General features: G+C 60.6%; 4 protein-coding genes across 5 annotated transcripts; 1 reads left to right on the top strand and 3 right to left on the bottom strand.

The window, feature by feature from the left end:
- Positions 1-70: 70 nt before the first annotated feature.
- LOC144064487 (transcription factor Sox-11-A-like) lies at positions 71-1,429 on the top strand. The gene has a single exon (XM_077587085.1). It carries the CDS (start codon positions 364-366, stop codon positions 1,162-1,164), a length of 801 nt encoding a protein of 266 aa, XP_077443211.1. The 5' UTR covers positions 71-363; the 3' UTR covers positions 1,165-1,429.
- Positions 1,413-11,351, bottom strand: LOC144064486 (kinase D-interacting substrate of 220 kDa B-like). Its single transcript, XM_077587084.1, has 28 exons — positions 11,183-11,351; positions 10,379-10,525; positions 10,154-10,252; positions 9,933-10,031; positions 9,763-9,861; positions 9,555-9,656; positions 9,342-9,440; positions 9,070-9,267; positions 8,901-8,999; positions 8,750-8,848; positions 8,595-8,693; positions 8,320-8,497; positions 8,082-8,246; positions 7,842-8,021; positions 7,569-7,734; positions 6,099-6,250; positions 5,730-6,019; positions 5,506-5,646; positions 5,100-5,432; positions 4,880-5,024; positions 4,609-4,771; positions 4,352-4,530; positions 4,048-4,250; positions 3,763-3,906; positions 3,351-3,488; positions 3,186-3,284; positions 2,918-3,097; positions 1,413-2,834 (listed from the first exon to the last, which is right to left on the bottom strand). The coding sequence occupies exons 2-28, from the start codon at positions 10,508-10,510 to the stop codon at positions 2,001-2,003; spliced, it is 4,815 nt and encodes a 1,604-aa protein (XP_077443210.1). The 5' UTR covers positions 10,511-10,525; positions 11,183-11,351; the 3' UTR covers positions 1,413-2,000.
- A 614-nt stretch (positions 11,352-11,965) lies between these two features.
- Positions 11,966-16,031, bottom strand: LOC144064321 (ankyrin repeat and SOCS box protein 2-like). 2 transcript variants are annotated; one of them, XM_077586763.1, is made up of 9 exons: positions 15,632-16,031; positions 15,266-15,506; positions 14,932-15,036; positions 14,478-14,860; positions 14,162-14,407; positions 13,905-14,076; positions 13,151-13,712; positions 12,892-13,045; positions 11,966-12,800 (listed from the first exon to the last, which is right to left on the bottom strand). In XM_077586763.1, exons 2-9 carry the CDS (start codon positions 15,466-15,468, stop codon positions 12,664-12,666), a joined length of 1,962 nt encoding a protein of 653 aa, XP_077442889.1. In that variant the 5' UTR covers positions 15,469-15,506; positions 15,632-16,031; the 3' UTR covers positions 11,966-12,663. The 2 variants fall into 2 exon arrangements, with proteins under 2 accessions (XP_077442889.1, XP_077442890.1); XM_077586764.1 differs by having other exon boundaries at positions 14,478-14,633; positions 14,697-14,860; positions 15,266-16,029.
- Positions 16,032-16,095: 64 nt separating this feature from the next.
- Positions 16,096-18,361, bottom strand: LOC144064325 (leukocyte elastase inhibitor-like). Its single transcript, XM_077586769.1, has 6 exons — positions 18,221-18,361; positions 17,541-17,836; positions 17,184-17,438; positions 16,846-17,119; positions 16,612-16,759; positions 16,096-16,525 (listed from the first exon to the last, which is right to left on the bottom strand). Exons 2-6 carry the CDS (start codon positions 17,812-17,814, stop codon positions 16,331-16,333), a joined length of 1,146 nt encoding a protein of 381 aa, XP_077442895.1. The 5' UTR covers positions 17,815-17,836; positions 18,221-18,361; the 3' UTR covers positions 16,096-16,330.
- Between the last annotated feature and the right edge of the window lie 74 nt (positions 18,362-18,435).

The raw sequence follows: 18,435 nt of genomic DNA, 5'->3' as shown, positions 1-18,435 counted from the left end.
ATTGAGGGCTACGATTGGCTGCGAAGAAGATAAAGGCGGGAAGAAAAGCGATTGAGCTGCGATTGGCCGAGTCGTCTTAAAGGCGGGCGGAAGTTCGGAAAGCCAGGGCACGATTGGCCGAGTCGTCTTAAAGGCGGGCGGATGTTCAGAAAGCCAGAGCGCGATTGGCCGAAGGCTCGACGAGGAAGAAAGACGGGCTACGATTGGCCGAGGCCAGTCAAGGCGCTTTGTTTAACCCAAAAAAGGACGCCGGCGGCGGCTTCTTCACGAGCTCCCGGCTTCGCTCGTCCGTCCGTCGACGCGCAGGATACGAAGCCGAGTGCGGTATACATTTGGCGGAGACTTACGGGGTCAGGAGATAGCATGGTCCAACGTCGGCGGCGGCAGCAGCACCACCACCGGCGGCAGCAGCAGCAGCAGCAGCAGCAGCGGCATGGCGGCAAAGAACCGGCACTGGCACCGGCGACGACGGCGGCTCACATCAAACGGCCCATGAACGCCTTCATGGTTTGGTCCAAAATGGAGCGTAAAAAGATCATGCAGGAGTCGCCGGAAGTGCACAACGCCGAGATTTCCAAGCGGCTGGGCAAGCGCTGGAAGTCTCTGGACAAGTCCGAGAAGGTCCCGTTCATCCGCGAGGCCGAGCGGCTCCGCCTCCAGCACATGGCCGACTACCCGGACTACAAGTACAGGCCCAAGAAGAAGAGCAGCCAGGCGGCGGACAAGAACGGACGAGGAGCCGCCAAGCAGCGCGCCCGCCAGGCCGACGCGGTGGGGAGGCGTTTCGTGCTCAAGCGGGACTTCAGTGACTCGGAAGACGAGGCCGAAGACGAGGCCGACGACGAGGAACGGGAGGAACCCGCGCAGGCCACCGGAACCTCCTACTGTCGTCTGGACTTGTCTAATTCTTCTTCTTCTTCATCGTCGTCGTCGTCGACGACATCGTCGTGCTGCGGAAACGAGCGCGAACTGGACCTGGAGTTGGGCTCGCTCAGCCCCCCCGCCTCGGAGGCGGCCAACGTTAGCCTCAGCCTCTCTCTAGTGGACAAGGACTTGGACAAGGACCCGTGCGCCGCCTCCCACTTTGACTTTCCGGACTACTTCACGCCCGAACTCAGCCGAATGATAACCGGCGACTTCTCGGACCTCGTGTTCACCTTCTGAACCGAAGCGCGAGTGCTTGTTTGACCAGTTTTGTTGCGCACTCGTTGAAAGGTTGACGTTTTGGTCACGTGACACCAAGATCGTTCTTCTTGGTGTTCGTTTGTTTTTTTTTCCCTCTGAAGCCAACAACTTTTGTATTTTTTCACGCACTCGTCGCAGTGTGCTTCGGCGGGGTTCCATGTTGGTCACGTGACACGGTTCGTGTTTTGTCCATTTTGAAGAGAAATGCCTGACAAATGGCCAATAAATTGGATGTGACAAGCAATTATCTTTTATTTGACTACGGCACGCGGTCATGCACGGTACACGATATCATACAACACGACAGATTGACAACATCACAGTTGTACATCACACATTGTAAACATCACAGTGGGGCGGGGCCGAGATCGAGAGAACTCGAGTGGGCGGGGCAACAATCACTAACCTTGCTGAACATCACTTTGTTGAAAAGAGGCGCTCTCCGTGCTTTGACTTGCATGCATAGCGACATTTTGGAATTTTAAAATAAAGTCTCGAGGACTAACATGACGACTTTTCCACCTCTGTTTCAATTTTCAAAATCCAACGTTACGTTTTCGACAGGACAGACGTGAAAAGATTTCTAGGGGCCACAAGACGACAGCGAGCACAAATCCCACTTGCACCGATAAAAGCACTTCATATTTACGTTACATCTACCGTATGATAGAAATCTGACCAATCGGAAGCTTTTTTTCATATTTACGTTACATCTACCGTATGACGAGAAATCTGACGAATCAGAAGCTTTTTCTAGGAGGAAAATACAATGATTTTTTTTTCTTATCAAACTGAGAAATGTTTCCAACCTTGATTCACAGGATGCTCTCGCGCTCGTCTCCAAAGGCCACGGCGTCGGCCGTCAGGGTGCAGACCTCGGGGGGGTCTCCCGGCTTCAGGCCCCTCTTCAGGTGGACCACGCGCACGTTCTCGTTGTCGGGGCCCGGGCGGGCGACGGTGGTGGTGGTGGTGGTGGTGGACACCGGCGGGACCTCGTCCGAAGCGTTGTTGTTGTCCACGGCGCGGTTGAGGTTCCAGGCGGGGGCCCGGGGCTCGTCGGGGCTGCAGAGGGACATTCGGATCTCGACCGCGGCGGGGACGGGAAGGACCCGCCCTGGGGAGTCGGCCCGCGACGGCTCCGCCTCCTCGTCCTGCAGCGAGTGGTTGGGCGAGCTCTCGTTGGAACGCACGCCCGAGTCGGACGAGTCCTTCTTGTCCAGCGTGGCGTCCGACAGGTAGTCCTTGGCCTTGAGGAGCAGCGAACGCCCGCTCGATTGGGCCTCCTCGGACTCTGGGTGGGCGTCGTCGCCCCCGTCGTCGTCGTCGGTCAGCTTGCGGTAGCGCGGGCCGCTCGGGAAGAGGCCGCCGCCGCCTCGCTCCGCCGGGCGGAAGGGGGAACGTGGTCCCTTCTCGTCTTCTTCCCGGATGGGGCCCAGCGCTTCCTCGTCGGCCGTCCGGTGCCCGTCGGGCTCGGGCGGCGCCACCGCCGCCGCCTTTTCGCCGCCGGTCTCCAGCTGGGCCATCTGCGCGATGTACTCCTGGTAGGCGCAGTGGTACTCGGCCTGCTGCCTGTCCGTCAGTTTGCCGATGTCGTTGGCGGATTCCTGCGAGTTGAGGCTGGCCGCGCTGCCCGAGCGGCGGGGGCCGCCCTGCGCACACGGCCAAAAACGCCCGGTCAGCGGACGAGCCTCGGACCGCCGACCGAAACTTGACCCGGCCGGAGGTCGCCCACCGTCCAGGGTGCGGCGACGCGCCGCTCGTCCAGCGCCGCGCCGTTGAGGTCGTCGAAGCTGAGGGCGAAGCTGTACGCGGGGGACGCGTCGTCCACGGGGGGCGGCCCTCCCGAGGCCCGACGGCCGAGCTCGCCGAGCCCCGCCGACGTCTGGCTCTCGGCCTGCCGCATTTCCATCACCTGCCCGATAAGGAAGGACGAAAGGGGGTGAGGGCGGGCGGAGGAAGCGTACGTGCTTTGGGCCGGCCCGACGAGCGGCGTGACGTACGCTGGCCCGGAAGAGCTGCCAGTCTCCAAAGTTCATGTTCATCTCCTTCTTCAGCTCGTCCAAATTGCACTGCGACAGGACTCGACCATTCACGTTGGCCTGTAAAAAAGGGGCGAGGTCGTGGAGACGGACGTGGCGACGTCGGGGCCCGCCGCCCTCACTCACCTTTCGGACAGTGGCCGTGTACGCCGCCAACACGGCGCGGTCGATGCCCTGGATTTGCCCGATGCGCTCGCACACGCCCTCCGTGGTCATGGCGCTCAGCGGGGCGGGCGACGTCCCCGAAGCCACGGAGGCGGAGCCCTGCGGGTCACGTGACCGAGAATCAGACGTGTCGGCCTATTTTTTAGGCTCGTTCGGCGTTCCTTCTCCACGAAAGACGCCGTTTGAAGTGGGAGGGTGGCGGCCAATGAACCGACCCTCCGCCTTCAAATGATTTTGACATTGAGCGCGCCCAACGGCAGCCAATACACCGTTTGTCGGGGCATTTTGGAGCAAAATCGAAGTTGGACTCCCGGACATAACCCTACAAGAAGTGACCCGTCGGGCCGAGAGCGCCCGACCTGGCGGTACTCACGCTTAGCGAGGCGTCGCGGGTGGCGGCGCTCCTAGCGAGCACGGCGGGATGAGAGTGTGATGGGTAGACTGACGCCGGCGCGCGAAGCGGCGGCGGCAGTTGATGAAGGTGGTGGTGGTGGTGGTAGTGGGGGGGGAAATACGGCTGAGGTCAAAACAAAACAAAACACCGTCAACATCAACAATGCAAATGACGTGACCAACTACGAATGGGATGCGGCGACGGCGGCGCCGGGCCGGGGGAGCGCTCGGAATGGCGGACGGAGCTCACGGCGAGGCCACTCACCCTGTTGTAGAAGGGGTGGCGGGGTCCCGACATGCCGCTGTAGTAGCCGCTGTGAGACGGCGACAGCACGTCCCCCGGCGGCGGGTTGAAAAGTCCGCCCAAGGACGCCGATGACACGTGGCTGTAGACGGAGACGGGGCGGGCCCGGACCTCCTGCGGCGCGGGGTAGCCCACCGCCACCTGCTCGCGGGCCGCGCGGACGTCTGCCGACCGCGGCCCAAATAAGCGGGAAAAAGTCAGAAGGACGTGCGTGGCCAAATGACGGACGGCGACGGTAAGGGAAGGTCAGGACGGTAAGGGATACCGGCTATGATTTCTCGCAGTTTGGGGTCCAGGTTGACGGTGCACGGCAGGAAGGTGCGGATGTCCCCGGCGGTCAGGACGGGCGTACGCGACGACAAGAAGACTTCGAAGGCGCGCACGTCGCCGTCGATCTCTAGCAGAGGTTCCACCTCTTTGCTGCTCGGGATGCTGGCCAGCACCCTGGAGGGGGACGGCCCGCGTCAGGTCAGCCGACGCCGGCCCCGCCCTCCCGCTAGCGCCGGCACCGCCAACCCCCACCTCTCGTAGACGTGCTTGAGCGCGGCCCGGTCGGGAACGCCGTCGCTCTCCTCCAGGAAGAGGATGAGCCAGGACGTGCGGTACGGCCACTGTTCCGTCAGGTTGATCCACGAGGCCAGGCGGTCCCAGTTGAAGGAGATCTGATTGGCTCGCAGCAGGCGACCTGTTGGGAAAAGGAGAGAGAGAAAAAAAACAACAACAACAACAACAACGAATGGAACGGACGATCGGTCGGCGGGAGGGCGAGCGGACGTCCGAGCGAGGGACCGACCCGTGACCGAGACGATGTTGAGGAGTCTCCTCATGCTCTGCGGGCTGATGTCGGCGAACCAGTCTTCGGCCACCATCAGCTTGGTCAAGTCGAAGGACATCTGGCGGCTGAGCGAGCGCCGGACCTGCCGTCGCCGGTACGTGTCCTGCGCCAAAGGAAGGTCCGTCCGTCACCCGGCGCCCCGTGGACGTTGGGGCCGGCGGGCCGGCCGGCGACCCACCCGCCGCTCGGGCGCGCCCTTGCCGCCCGCCTCGCCCGCTTCTCCCGAGCCCAGCCGCGCCAACTTCCCCTCGGCGTCCTCGCGCCGGCCCCGGACGTCGCCGTTGACGGGCGCTCCGGCCGAGGCGGAGGCCGAGGCGGCCATTTTCTTGGCGCGGGACAGGCCTCGGCTGTTGAGGAAGACGGGCAGGTGGACGGCGTTCCTCATGTAGTCGTGGCCGTTGACAAAGTCGCGCAGGACGCTGTTGAGGTTCTGGTTGATGGCCTTGATGATGATGTGCGGGTCGCTGGCAAAGATGGAGATGAAGGGCCCCTTGGAGAAAAGGACGCGCACCTGCCGGGGGCGGGGAAGGAAGGGGGTGGGGGTCAGCGCCAGACCAGTGCCGGACCGGTGCAGCGCGACTCACCGTGTCCAGCATCTGCAGAACTTTATCCTGCTCGCACGAGTCCAAGCCGTCGATGACCACCGCCAGGCGGGTCTGGTGTCGGGTGAAGCCGTCCACCGTCTTGGCCATCTTGGCCATCAGCTCCACTTCGCTCTTCACCACCTGGGGACGCCGTTTCAGACTTCAGACGAAACTGGAACTTTTTGGGAGCCGTTGGAGCGCCATCTGTTGGGCGGGCGGCCCACCTTCATGAAGCCCTCGCTCTTGAGCTTGTGCATCTTGTCGGCGGCGCCGTGCAGCCGCTTCCTCTGCGAGTGGAGCACGGCGTCGGAGAGCCGCCACCAGGTGCGGCAGTTGAGCAGCAGGGCGGCGCCCACCACGCCGCCCAGCGCCATCAGGACGCCGTCGGCCGCCCGGTCCTCGCCGCCCGGCGTGGAGACGGCCATCAGTGCCAGGCCGCCGGCCAGGCAGGCCGACACCAGCGCGAAGAGGGCGAAGGACGGCACGCAGCACGTCTTCTTCCACTTGCCCTTGGCTGCGGGCGGGTGGGCGTTTGGGCGGAAGCGGCGTCACGTGGGGCGCCCCAAAAGGGGGCGTCGGCGAGGCCGGCCCACCTTGCGTCTCGTCCGTCTTGAAGACCCTGAAGAGGCGCGTGGCCAGGAAGCCGAACTCCCTCTCGCAGGCGTCCGACAGAGTGGCGATCATTTCCGCCAGGGACGTCTCGCCGCCCACGCTGGACAGCCGGTTGTAATCTGTGAAGAGAAACCTGCCACCGGGTGCGGCATGGCCAAGCTGCGTCATTTTTTTTCTGCTCTTGACACTTTCTATTGAGTGCTGCTTTGTTTTTTTTACACGGTGGCCATCTTGGGTATGACACCCAATTCTCATTCATCAAAAGTAGGAGAATCAGTTCTATTATTTATTTATTTTTTTAAATTAATTTTCTTAAATATTATTTTCTGGAATTAAAAGAGGGGGGAAAGTCAATATTGTGTTGTTTTTTTTTCACTTTAAATTAAAAAAAAAGAAAAGACTGTATAAGTACATTTGACATTTGAGCTATTGTCTTAAACGGGACCTTCTCGGACTCGTTTGGTGGGTTAGCACTGTCGTAGTCGTGCAACATCCAAATGTCAAATCTTTGGCTGACAAATAAATGTACGCGTGTGGACACCACCCTAATTGGGCACAGGTGTCTTAACGATTGGTGAACAGGCCAAGTGGGGGAAGGGAAGGGAAGGGAAGGGCTGGCTTTTGCTCCAGACGGAAAGAGAGGAGAAAATATAAGAAAAGGAAAAAAAAAAAGAGCAGACACTCAGAGCTTTCTTTCTGCCCTAGCAAGTGCCACCTGATCGCAATCAACCGATTACAGTCTAATCCTAAATAGGGCAATCCTAATTCTTTTTTAATATTTTTTTAAATATTATTTTCTGGAATTAAAAGAGGGGGGAAGGTCAATAGTGTTGTTTTTTCAATTTAAATGAAAATATATATATAGAAAAGACTGTACTGTACATGTACTTTTGACATTTGAGCTATTTTCTTAAATCTTTTTTAATTTTTTCAATATTATTTTCTGGAATTAAAAGAGGGGGAAAGTCAATAGTGTTGTGTTTTTCACTTTAAATGAAAAAATAAATACAAATTAAAAAAAAAAAGATAGAAAAGACCGTATGTGTACATTTGAGCTATTTCCTTAAATGTGACCTTCTCGGAATCGTTTGGTGGGTTAGCGCTGGCATAGTCGTGCAACATCCAAATCTCAAATCTTTGACTGACAAATAAATGTACGTATGTGGACACCACCCTAATTGGGCACGGGTGTCTTAACGATTGCTGAACAGGCCGAGTGGGGGAAGGGAAGGGCTGCCTTTTGCTCCAGACAGAAAGAGAGGAGAAAAGGGAAGAGAAGAGAAGAAAAAAAGAGCAGACACTCGGAGCTTTCTTTCTGCCCTAGCAAGCGCCACCTGATTGCAAGCAACCAATTACAGTCCAATCCTAAATCTTTTTTTTTTTTTTAAGGGGGGGGGGGCATGACCGAGGAATGAGGAGGCGGCGGAGGCGGCGGAGGCAGCGGCGAGTACCTGACGGGCAGCGCCCGCGCGCTCTGCTCGGGCAGCTCCGGCGGGTTGACGAAGACCAGCTTGAGGAGGAGCTCCAGGTAGCCCAGGTGGCGGGCCAGACGGTTGCTGAGGAGCCAGGCCCAGTTCCAGCGCTCCCCCTCGCGCCGGCCCCCAAAGTACACCACCACTGCGGACGGACGCACCGAGTGAGCACGGACGCACCGAGTGAGTGGGGCTTGGCCCAGAGAAAGATGGAAAGAATGCCAGAACGGCGTCCAGAGGGGGAGGGCCCACCCAAGAAGACGTAGAGCAGCGCCAGCAGGCTGAGCGACACGGCCACGGCCAACTTGGGGTCCAGCGCCGAGGCCAGCGCCAGCGCCACGCCGCCGCACGCCAGCAGCGACAGGACGGCCGCCAGCCACGAGGGCCCCAGGAGGGGTTCCGTCCGCTGCCCCGCGAACGTCTTCATCTCGTCTGCGGGAGGAAAGACGGTTATTGCCACGTAGCCGGCCGGCCAGCTAGCTAATCTCTCACCCTCCAGCTTCTTGAGCAGGAAGGACTTTCCGCTGCCCCACTGCGCGTACAGCCCCACGCAGATGGGGGGCCGCATGGTGGGCTCGCTGAGGATGTCGGCCAATGCCGAGCTGTACAGGTCGTAGCCCAGCAGGTCGCCGTCCGACTCGCTGGGCGACAGGTGACCTGCAAACGGCGGGCTCAGTACATCCGCCGGGGGGGGGCACCCGGCCGCTCGCTCGCTCGCTCGCTCACGTACGGGCGCCGAAGATCTGCGTGAGGATGCTCTTCTGGTGGCTGCAGTCAATGTTGTAGGGTGTCTCGCCCGCCTTGTTGGGCCGGTAGAGCAGGCGACCGTCCTTGGGGTTCCTCAGGAGCAGCTCGGCCAATCGCCGGCTCCGCCCCCGGATGGCCACGTGCAGCGGCGTGTCTCCTCTCTGGCCGGGTCCAGTGGACGGGGGAGGGGGAGGGGGAGGAAGGCCGGCATTAGGGTCGGCATTAGGGTCAGCACGCCCACTCCCACTTTTTCCCCACCTTGTCGACGGCCGACACTTTGGCGCCCTTGTCCAGCAGCAGCTCCACGACCTCCACGCTCCTCATCTTGGTGGCTTTGATGAGCGGCGTCTCGCCATCCTAAAAGGAGGCGCGTCGGGGAGTGGTCGCCATTCCCCATGGGACCTCCCACTCACCTTGGTGCACGTCTCCGTGTCGGGGTTACACTGCAGGATGTCGCGCACCACCGAGGCGTTGCCTTTCTCCACCGCCCAGTACAGCGCCGTCTTGCTCTCCTGCGGACACCTCCGTCATCGTCGTCGTCACGGCCGGCGGCTCGTCGCTCACCTGTCCCCTGACGTCGATGTCGGCATATTTGTGCAACAGCGCTCGGACGATTTCCACGTGGCCGCCCCTCACCGCGCCGATCAGCACCGTGTCGCCGCTCTGCCGTGGTGGGAAGAGGCGGTTAGGGCACGCGCCGTGGGAGATGCCGCCGCCGTCGGCCGGCGCTCACTCGATCGGGAATGTTGACGTAGGTCCCGGCGTCCAGGAGGTCCTGCACGATCTCGGTGTAGCCTTCCTTGGCGGCGATCATCAACGCCGTGTTGCCGTCTTTGTCCGTCATGTTGACGTTGGGGTTCCTCTTGAGGAGCTCCTTCACCACGTCGGCGAAGCCGCCCTTCACCGCCACGATCAGCGCCGTCATGGAGTTCTGACGGGTTGGGGGGGGGCACCGGTCAGTCGGTCGTCTGACCTACGGGCCGGGAGGCGGAGACCGGCACTTACCGCTCCGTCCTGGTCCACGTCCGCGCCGTTCTCCAGGAGGTGCGTGACGCAATCCAAGTGGCCCTTCCTCGCCGCCCAGATCAGGGACGTGGTCCCGTACTGAGCCCCGCGTGGCAGACGCGTGAAAGAGACGGAGACAATTTGCAGACATCCACTTAAACAATGGTGAAATGAATCCGTGGAGCGAGAGAACGGTGACGTGCGCTGACTCACCTTGTCCGAACAGTTGACTTTGGCGCCGCCGTCCAACAAGAGCTTCACCACCTGGGCGTGTCCTCGTCCGGAGGCCCAAATGATGGGGTACACGCTGTACTGCTAAGGGTAGCGAGGGATGGAGGGAGGGAGGGATGGAGGCTTTTGGAGGTTTGCCGTCACGCCGCCACGCTGCCACGGCCACCTAGGTCGGTTCCCGGCGCCATACCTGTCCGGTGGTGTTGGGGTTGGCGCCGTGCTGCAGCAAGAACCGGGCCACCTCCACGCGACCCTTGTATGAGGCCCACATGAGCGCCGTCCAGCCTCCCTGAGTAGCAAAGAGCACGTGAAAAGGGCGGCGGGCGGCCGAGGAGGGGGGGCCGGGCGAGCGGGACCCACCACGTCGCGGTGCTCCACGTAGGCGCTGTTCTCCAGCAACTCCTTCACCACCTCCACGTGACCTTCCTTGGCGGCCGAAATCAGCGCCGACCAGCAGTCCTGAGCGCCACAAATCATTTGCTACAATGACTATCTTTTTCCCGGTCCGGGATGGCATTTTGCCATTCATGCCATCTATTCACGCGCGGCGTCCTTCCATCGGCAGGTTTTGCCCCACCCACCACGTCGTCCAGGTTGACGTTAGCGCCGCGCCGGATGAGCTCCTGCACGATGTCCAAGCTGCCCTGTTCGGCCGCCAGCATCAGAGGCGTCTGCCCGTTCTGCTCCACAAAATAAAACCCCATTGCTCGTATTCACGTGACTGGGATCCCGTCGGAATGTCAGCTTATCGGGGTGAGCTGGACGGCGGAGGCGGCGGCGGAGGCGGCGGCGGCGGCGGCACGTACGTCGCTGCGTCCGTCCACTTCCTTGAAGCGGTCCAGGTGGTCCTTGAGCGCCGGCAGGTTCTCGTCTTCCACGTGGCCAAAGAGCTTCTGGATGGCCAGAGTGGTCATCTTGATGGACGTGGTGGTATCCATGATGGCCGCTTCTCACTGCGCAGACAAACGTGTCGTCACTCAGCAAAGTTTCAAAGTGACGCTGTATCAAGCTTGCTACAGAACCACTAGGCCAAAAAACGCCCCCAAAAAATCCATGAGCCCGTATGAATTCTCCGATACAACCAGCAGGGGGCGCCATTCTAGTGATGCCGCGCCACGGCGCACCTGTTCGCGGTCCGCATCATTTGGAGAGATTGCGACAAATTGATGTTGACAAGTGGCGTCATTTGACGAGGACGTCTTGTTTGCGGTTTTGGCCCGCCCGTCGCAGCTGACTGCCGTCTCGTTACCATGGCAACGGTGCCGCACGTCACCCCCCGAGTTAAATGGCCACGATATAGTGACAAATGTGGATAAATTGCCTTTCTTTGCTGTCACGTCGTCGATATCGTCGAAGGTTTTCGGAAGCTTGGAGGTGCCGCGCGGTGACATTTCAAAACGAACGACACTGACAACGAGACGTTCGAGCCAATCAAACAAACAAACAAACAAACAAACAAACAAACAAACAAACAAACGAGCGGCAAAATGTTGACATTCCATCGTAGTCGGGACACTCCAAAGCCCCTTTTTAGCGCTTTTGGCGGCTCAATGGTTTAACGGGAACACCGGGAAATTGTCGCCTGTTCCGAGGCAACGACAAACGCTTACCGCTCGAGTGATGTCGTTGTCTTCCGGGCGTTTCGAGGTGGACAAGTCTTGACTTGTTGTCGTCCGTCGTCAGCTGCAGCTCCTTCTCTTCTTCATCCGCAAACAACAGTCCAAGCAGCCATTTTGATGAAGACCCAAAGTAGCGCGCCGCATATCAAGACAGGTGGGTTAATCACGCGCAGGTTTCCGCCCAAGCCTGACAAAACAAGAGCTCGGGAGGACTATTCGACCTTCGGAACGTTCCAAAAGAAATGTTTGTCTTAATATTCAGATCCCGGCTAGGCTTTTGTGTCGGCCGATGACTATTGGGAAAGTATTTGGATGATCTCGTGCTCCCAGATCGCTGAGTGTTTAACTTTGAAAGGGAGAAACGTTCTTTTTCCACCATGTATCACGGGGCGCTTTACTGAAGACGCCAACGATGGAATGCAGGTGAAGGAGGCCAAATTGTCTCTGTCAGAATCGGAATCAGAACGCTCCTCCACGATACATTTCGCCTGCTTTGATTTGCGTTTCTCCCCCACCTTGTCAGAGAAAACAAAATGGGGCAATTTACGACACTTATCTTTATGGCCAACCTTCGCTCAGGATTTTCAAGGTGCCGCTGGACTTTCGGCTTCTCCCCTCAGGAGGAAAACCTTCATTAAGATATTAGTATTAGCTACTAATCCACCAAATAGTTTTTATTCGGTTTGAACGTATAATGCCTGCAATTGGGTTCGAGGTGGGTTGACCTTTCACGGCCCCGACCTCCGTGGCTGCCCATCGGAGTCGACGCATTGAGTAAAAATAACTTTTATTTATTTAAAGGATCATTTCATCAACGTCAAAGCACACGCTCTTCCAGGCATCGGCCACCGATGATGGCAATCCACGTCCTATCGGTTTGGTGGATTGCCACATTCCTTCCCTCTCACTTCTAATTCATTGGACATCTACTAGTGACGAACTAATGAGAAGGGAGGGGGTGCATCTTGGCCAAGGGAAGAATAAATGGCGCTATAAAACTTATTGGCCGCCGTTGACGGTGCTCGAAGTCCAATCTGTTCGAAATGAGAGGGTCGGCAGCGAATGAACAGCTGAGAGTACGGGTTTGTTTACACGTCGACCACTAGATGTCCCCATTTCGCCCTCGACACCAGATCTGGTTAAATGGCAATATCAACTATAACTTGATACTTTCTTTGCTAGCCCTCTTTGAGCCATGCGAGAAAAGTCTGGCTTCCTTTGCGGCGTTTTCGCCACATTCCCCGTCAAGGTTCCAAGCTAACCGTAACTCTTTGGCCGCTGAAGACAAAAGTGGACGAAGCCTTCTTGGGCACGCTGCAGCCGCCGTGTTTGCTGACGTCAATGAGCGGCGTGGCCAATTCATTGGGCTTTTTCAAGCTAGGTCCGAACCCGGCCTGGGATTTTTGCGCCGACGGACGAGGCCCGGCGGCGTCGGGCGCCGGCGTAGCCCGGCGAGCGAGAAAGAGCCGCGTTCACAAGTCGGCGTAAGTTTCCCGGTGCAGCAGGAATCGGATGAGAGAGCCGGGCAGCGGCAAGCGGTGGACGCGTCGCCGGCCCGCCAGCTCCAGCACGCGCACGCGGCACAATTGCAGCAAACGCCGTGGCAAGGCTGAAAAATGTGAAAGATTGAGAAAAGGTGAATGTACATTCTGTGGAAATGTGTATCCGATTGGAGAAGGGCCAGCCCACTTTTCACTGACCGGCTTTTTCTTTAATGTCGCTCCAACCGTCGTAACTGTCCAAGTGTTCGGCCAGTCGCGAGCAGAGCTTGACGTGACCCACGTAGTCCAGCAGCACGTCCAAGACGGGGCCCGCCCAGCGGCTGACGCCGGGGGCCGAGATGGCCTCGCAGAACTGCGGGGAGAAAGGACACGCCAAAACGTCACGTGTCTGGAATTTACAGCACTTCCGGGTCACGCCCCCTCGCTTCGGAAGCAGACCGGCGCCGCCGGCGGTCACCTGAACGCTGGGCCGCGCTTGGGGGTGGCCCAGGTGACCCCCGCGCGAGCTCCCGTCCCGGAGCGGCGGGTGCGGCCCGCTCCCGTACGAGCAGCGGAAGCAGGAGAGCGCGTCGGCGCCGTTGTCCAGCAGGTACTTCAACATGGGGAGGGTCTTGAGGGAGAAGAGGAAGGCGGCGGGGAAGTGGGTGGGGCGGGTGGCGATACGGGCGTTGACGTCGGCGCCGTGGCGCACCAGCAGCGCCACGTTCTCGGCGCAGCCCTGCCTGGCCGCCACCAGCAGCGGGCCGAAGACGTCCAGGTTGGGATCGGCGCCGGCCTCCAGCAGCGAGCGCACGTTGTCCACGTTGTAGTTGTCCACGGCCTGGTAGAGCGCCATGGCGCGCCGATCCTCGTACAGGCGCGAGCGCTCGTCGGACAGCCGGGCGTTGACGTCGAAACCGGCCCGGATCAGGAGCTCCAGGACCTCGTCGCGGTTGTGCTCGGCCGCCACGTGCAGTGGGCTGATGCCCGTGCGCCGGATTCTGGCCTTGCTGGTGGCCGGGATCAACATGGACACGATGCTGCCGGAAAAGAGAAGAAAAAAGTTCCTAAAATTGCTCGCTTGGCTAGCCGGATGTACCAGACTTGGGAGTTAGCATTAGCGTTAGGCGAGTACTACGGGTTACCTCTCCCTTCCCAAATGATGGACCGTTCCGTCCCGGGCTCCGGTCGGGCCCAGGCCCCGAGACGCCCCCGTCGACGTCGGTGCTTACGTTTCGCTTCCTTTGCGCGCGGCGATGTGAAGCGGTAAGAGTCCGGCTTTTCCCGCCATGTTAGCGTCCGCCTTCTGGGACAGGAGAAAGTCCACGATGTGGTCGTGGCCGTTTTTCGCCGCCTCGTGAAGCGGCGTCGCTCCGTCGACGGCCTGGCTGTTGATGTCCGCGCCTGGGGCGGGGTCAAAAAGGGTTACGCGGAGGGAAGGCCCCGCAATGCCAGGCTTGGTTTTTGCGGGGGGCGTGTCTGCGCTGACCGTGTTTGACCAGCAGGCGAAGGGAAGCCAGCCGTCCGCCCTGCGCGGCGGTGAACAAGGGCGTGATGCCGTGGTTGTCCCTGGGACTGTGCTTCCCCCCGGCCTTCAGGAGCATCTGGCAGATCTCCACGTTGTCGCGGCATGCCGCCTCGTGCAGGGCCGTCCAACCTTGGAAGCACTTGGGGTCCACCGCCGCGCCGTGATTGAGCAGGAGCGCCACCAGGGCGGCGTTGTCCCTCTCGCAGGCTGCGGGGGAAGACGGGGCGGCGACGACTCAGCGACCGCCCGGCGCGCGGGCTCGCCCTCCGCTCGCTACCTTTGTACAGAGGCGTCTCGCGGTCCCGGTCGACCGCGTCGGGGTCGGCGCCCTTTTCCAGCAGGAGCGAGGCGCAGCCCGCGTGCTCCCCGCTCACGGCCACCAGCAGCGGGGTCTCGCCGCGATCGCCGCGCTCGTTGACCGTCCCCGGCCGGGCTGCGTCATTTCGGCGTCCGGGTGTTGGCGCGGGAACTCGGGCGCCGTCGGCGGGGGACTTACCCGTGAGGAGGACTCGGAGGCAGGCCTCGCGGTTCAGCCACGCCGCCTGATGAACGGCCGGCCAGTCGGGCCGGGCGGGCTCGCTCCCGGGAGACGCCGCCATCAGGGCCCTCAGGCGGTGGGCGTCGCCCGCCCGGATGGCTCGGAACACGGGATCCTCCTCCCTGAGGAGACGGGGCAGACGGACGCCGGCGTCAAGGGGAGCCGGCGGGACGGGGGGCCGGAGAAGACGTACTCCTCGGGTTCCGGCACCGCGCGGACCAGGGTCCCGTCCCGTTTACGGTACGCCAACATCTTCTTCCCGGCGCCGGTGGTGAAGCGGCCCACTTCCAGAGCTTCTCTGAAACTCACACAGCGGGCGGACCATTCTCGGGGCGGCCAATCGACCGGACCCTCCCCTTTGCGGGGCGGAGTCTGGGAAGGCGGAGTCGGGGCTCACCCTAACCTGACCCCGGGATCGGGTGTCGTGCCGATACTAGTAACGAATCCATTTGCTCCCCCTCCCCGTCCGAATGAAATGGTCATCTAAACACGACACTAATTCTGGTGTTTTTTGCGCAGGTACGTACGGGTCGGCAGGCTCGGGCGCCGGCGGGTTGGGCGAGCTGTAGTGGGCGGGGCTTCCCTCCAGACGGAGACCTCCGCCGACCTCCGAGCGGAGAGCTGGCGCTCGGGCGTCCGCCAGACTGCGCTCCGCCGCCAGCTGCAGCAGCTGCTCGTCGCTCAGGTGGGCGTACGCCGAATAATCGTCCAGTTCCGACGTGGCCGCCATGAGCCAAGGAAGGAGTGGAGGGAGGAGTCTTCCAATGTCTTTGGGACAAAAGGCGCCAAATGGGGGCTCGTGCGTTGACAAAACGTACTCGTGAGGGAGAGCGGGACCCAAATGGCGACTTCTTTGAAGCCGGCGCACCCCAAGAATGAAGAGAAGTTCTCACCGACAAGCGTCCGACCGAGGCAGCGCCAAGCGTGGCGTGAGAGCGCTAGCGAGGAACTGCACGCCAGGGATTGGCTCCTTTCTCTTTCTCTTTCTTTTTTTAGCCCGCCAGCCAGCCCCACCTCTCATTTTACACCGCGTGACCCGTGGCCCAGCTCCGACAACATTTAGCGTGAGCGGAAAGAGAAAGGTCGCCGGGACGCAGCAGTTGGCCTCTGTCCGTCCGGCGACCAGCTCATCTTAAAGAAAACTGGGCTTTAAAGAAAAATGTTGCCAACCTGGGCAACACGTCAACAACCTTCATTTCAGTCACAGGCTGCCATTGACGGCAACGGCAAAGGAGGTCAATCCATTTGGCATGTGCCGCACCAAGGCTTAAATTTGCTCAAAGCACATGATTTAATAGAGATTGGGCAGTCCTTTTCCGTGCAGAATATCCCCCAAAAACTGGAACCGTGGGCCCGATGGGATTGTGGAACTTTATTGACTTGTTAGTGTGGATTTTCAAAGAGGTTCAGACGTCACAAATCTTCCAAAGAAGCTTTAACCATAGCGACGCCACTCGTGCGCAATACGTACAGTAGCTAGGCGTGCGTTACTGTCAAAGCGGTGACTACGTTTTGGCGGATGCAGAGGGCGCCGCCCTTCCGGCGACCCCGGCTACCGCGGCGTCGCCCGGATCGGACCCCGGCGGCGGACGCTATTTCTCGGTGGGGTCGCGGAGGCGTCCCAAGAGGAGCGGGACCCCGCCGTGGCTCTCGTGGTAAACCACGAAGAGGAAGGGGCGGTTGACGGTCAGTCGAGGCCGAGGGCCCGACGGGCCGCCGCCACCGCCGCCGGCCGGGTTCTCTCCTCCGCCGCTCTCGTCCATCGACACCACGGCTTTGTGTAGAACCTGCACGCGGGCGGAAGACGTCAGTCGGGGGGGGCGGAGCTCCCTCACGACGCTTTTAGGGGCGTCCCGGCCTGCGTTTTGCTCACCTGCGACACTTTGGCGCCTTGAGGGGCGCCCATGTTGCTGAGGTCGGCGTCATCCTGGAAGACCTGGAGCACGCCCAGGGTGCGCAGGACGTCCCCCAGGAAGTAGGAACGCTCCAAGGTGAAGCGCGGCAACTGCACCTCCAGCTTCCTGTTTGGACAATAACGTCAACAATTTGAAAAAGGAGAGCAAGATGCAACAAATCACCCCCCAATCCAAAAAAAACATGTCATCACGTCTTTTTGAGCTGCCCGATCCAAATGCGGATCTTCTCCCAGGTCATTTCCTCTTCCACGTCGCCCACATCCACGCCGTCGTCGGGGAGCGCCAGCAACATGGCCGCCCCGTCCGTCATGGGCAGCTTGAGGACGCCCGTTTTCAGGGCGCGGTCGTACGCCAGGAAGTACTTGTCGGCGCGGAACATCATGGGCGTGGTCACCACGTGGTACTTGTCCACGTAGAAGCGCTCGTCCTGAGTGGCGCTGGCGTTGAACGGCAAACGGAAGCGCCCTGAGGGCGCCGGCCACGGTCAGAAAAGGCACGGCGGAAACGCCGTGGCCGGGCGGGGCGTTACCTTGATAGGAGGCGGCGGTCGCCAGGAGCAGCCGCGTCCCCGGGTCCAGGACACTCACGAGGTCCTTCGCTTGCTCTCCGATCTCCTGGCGAACCCAGGCGTTGACGGCGTCCACCGCATCCTGCGGGGCGCCGGTGTCCAGGCTCTTGACGGCGCCCTCGTACTTGCCCTGAAACTCGTCCGTGTACTTGGCCGACACCTGCGTGTCGGGGCCGGCGAACAAGGCCAGGCCTCGCTTCATGTTGAGGCCGTCCCCTGCCGGCCAAGAAATGGTATGAGTCGGGCGGGGCGGGGCCGGGTCACCGTGTCGTCGGAGGAGACGCCGCGTTTGGCCGGTACTGGCCGGGCGAGACCCACCCGGCAAGTTGGGAGGCTCGGAGTCGGGCGGACCCAGGGCCTCCCGCAGCTGCTCCCGCGTGGCACCGGCGGCGCCGGCGAGCAGGGCCGCCAGCCCCCGCGACACGGCGTCGGCGGCCACCGCCACGTTGCCGTCGGTGCGGCCGGCCAGCGCCCGATACAGCCGCGTGGAAAAGTCCCAGTTCCCGGCCGCCGCGGCCTCCCCGTCGGCACCCCGGACGGGTGGCGCGGCCAGGCTCAGGACCAGCAAAACGGCCAATGGGATGGCGGACATCTTGGCGGACAGCGAACCCCGACTGCAAGAGAACATTTGTGAATGAGGCTCACCTTTGGGCGCCATCGACGGCGCCAGACGTCTCGTCCAAACCAAGTGACGTTGGCGGGCATCTCGTCAGGGCATCGTATTGAGCCAATGGTTTTAAGTGACCAATTGTGACTTGGAGGAAATGTTCACGTTGGACAAATAAGATTCGAGGCGTTCGGCCGCGTGACGTCACGGCGTATCCATCTCGACGTGGTCATGAGCGATGACGCCATACCCTGTCCTGCCTTGCCCTGCCCTGTTCTGTCCTATCCCGCCCGCCCCGTTAGCCAAACGCTCCGATGAAGCATCGCTCGAGCGGAGTCATCTTTTCCTGCGGCTAGCGGAAGACAAAAAACACAAGGCGACACAGACTCACCTGCGAGGCGTCTCTTCGGCGTCGTGATGGTCGTCAATGTTCCAGCAGCTTTTGCCCCCTCGCTCGATACAAACAACTGCGTACCCTGATCAAGCCAGCCCCCGACTCCTCCGGAAATCGTCGCCTGGGCTCTTCAAAATAAGACATGCTTGCCAGAACTGAGTCCAATCACCCGTGGACGACGATAGGACAGCGTGTATCCGTTTGCTTTTCAA

This window comes from Stigmatopora argus, chromosome 19, assembly GCF_051989625.1.
Source record: "Stigmatopora argus isolate UIUO_Sarg chromosome 19, RoL_Sarg_1.0, whole genome shotgun sequence".
In the NCBI taxonomy this organism is placed as follows: domain Eukaryota; kingdom Metazoa; phylum Chordata; class Actinopteri; order Syngnathiformes; family Syngnathidae; genus Stigmatopora; species Stigmatopora argus.
This window is presented reverse-complemented; position numbering and strand designations above follow the sequence as displayed.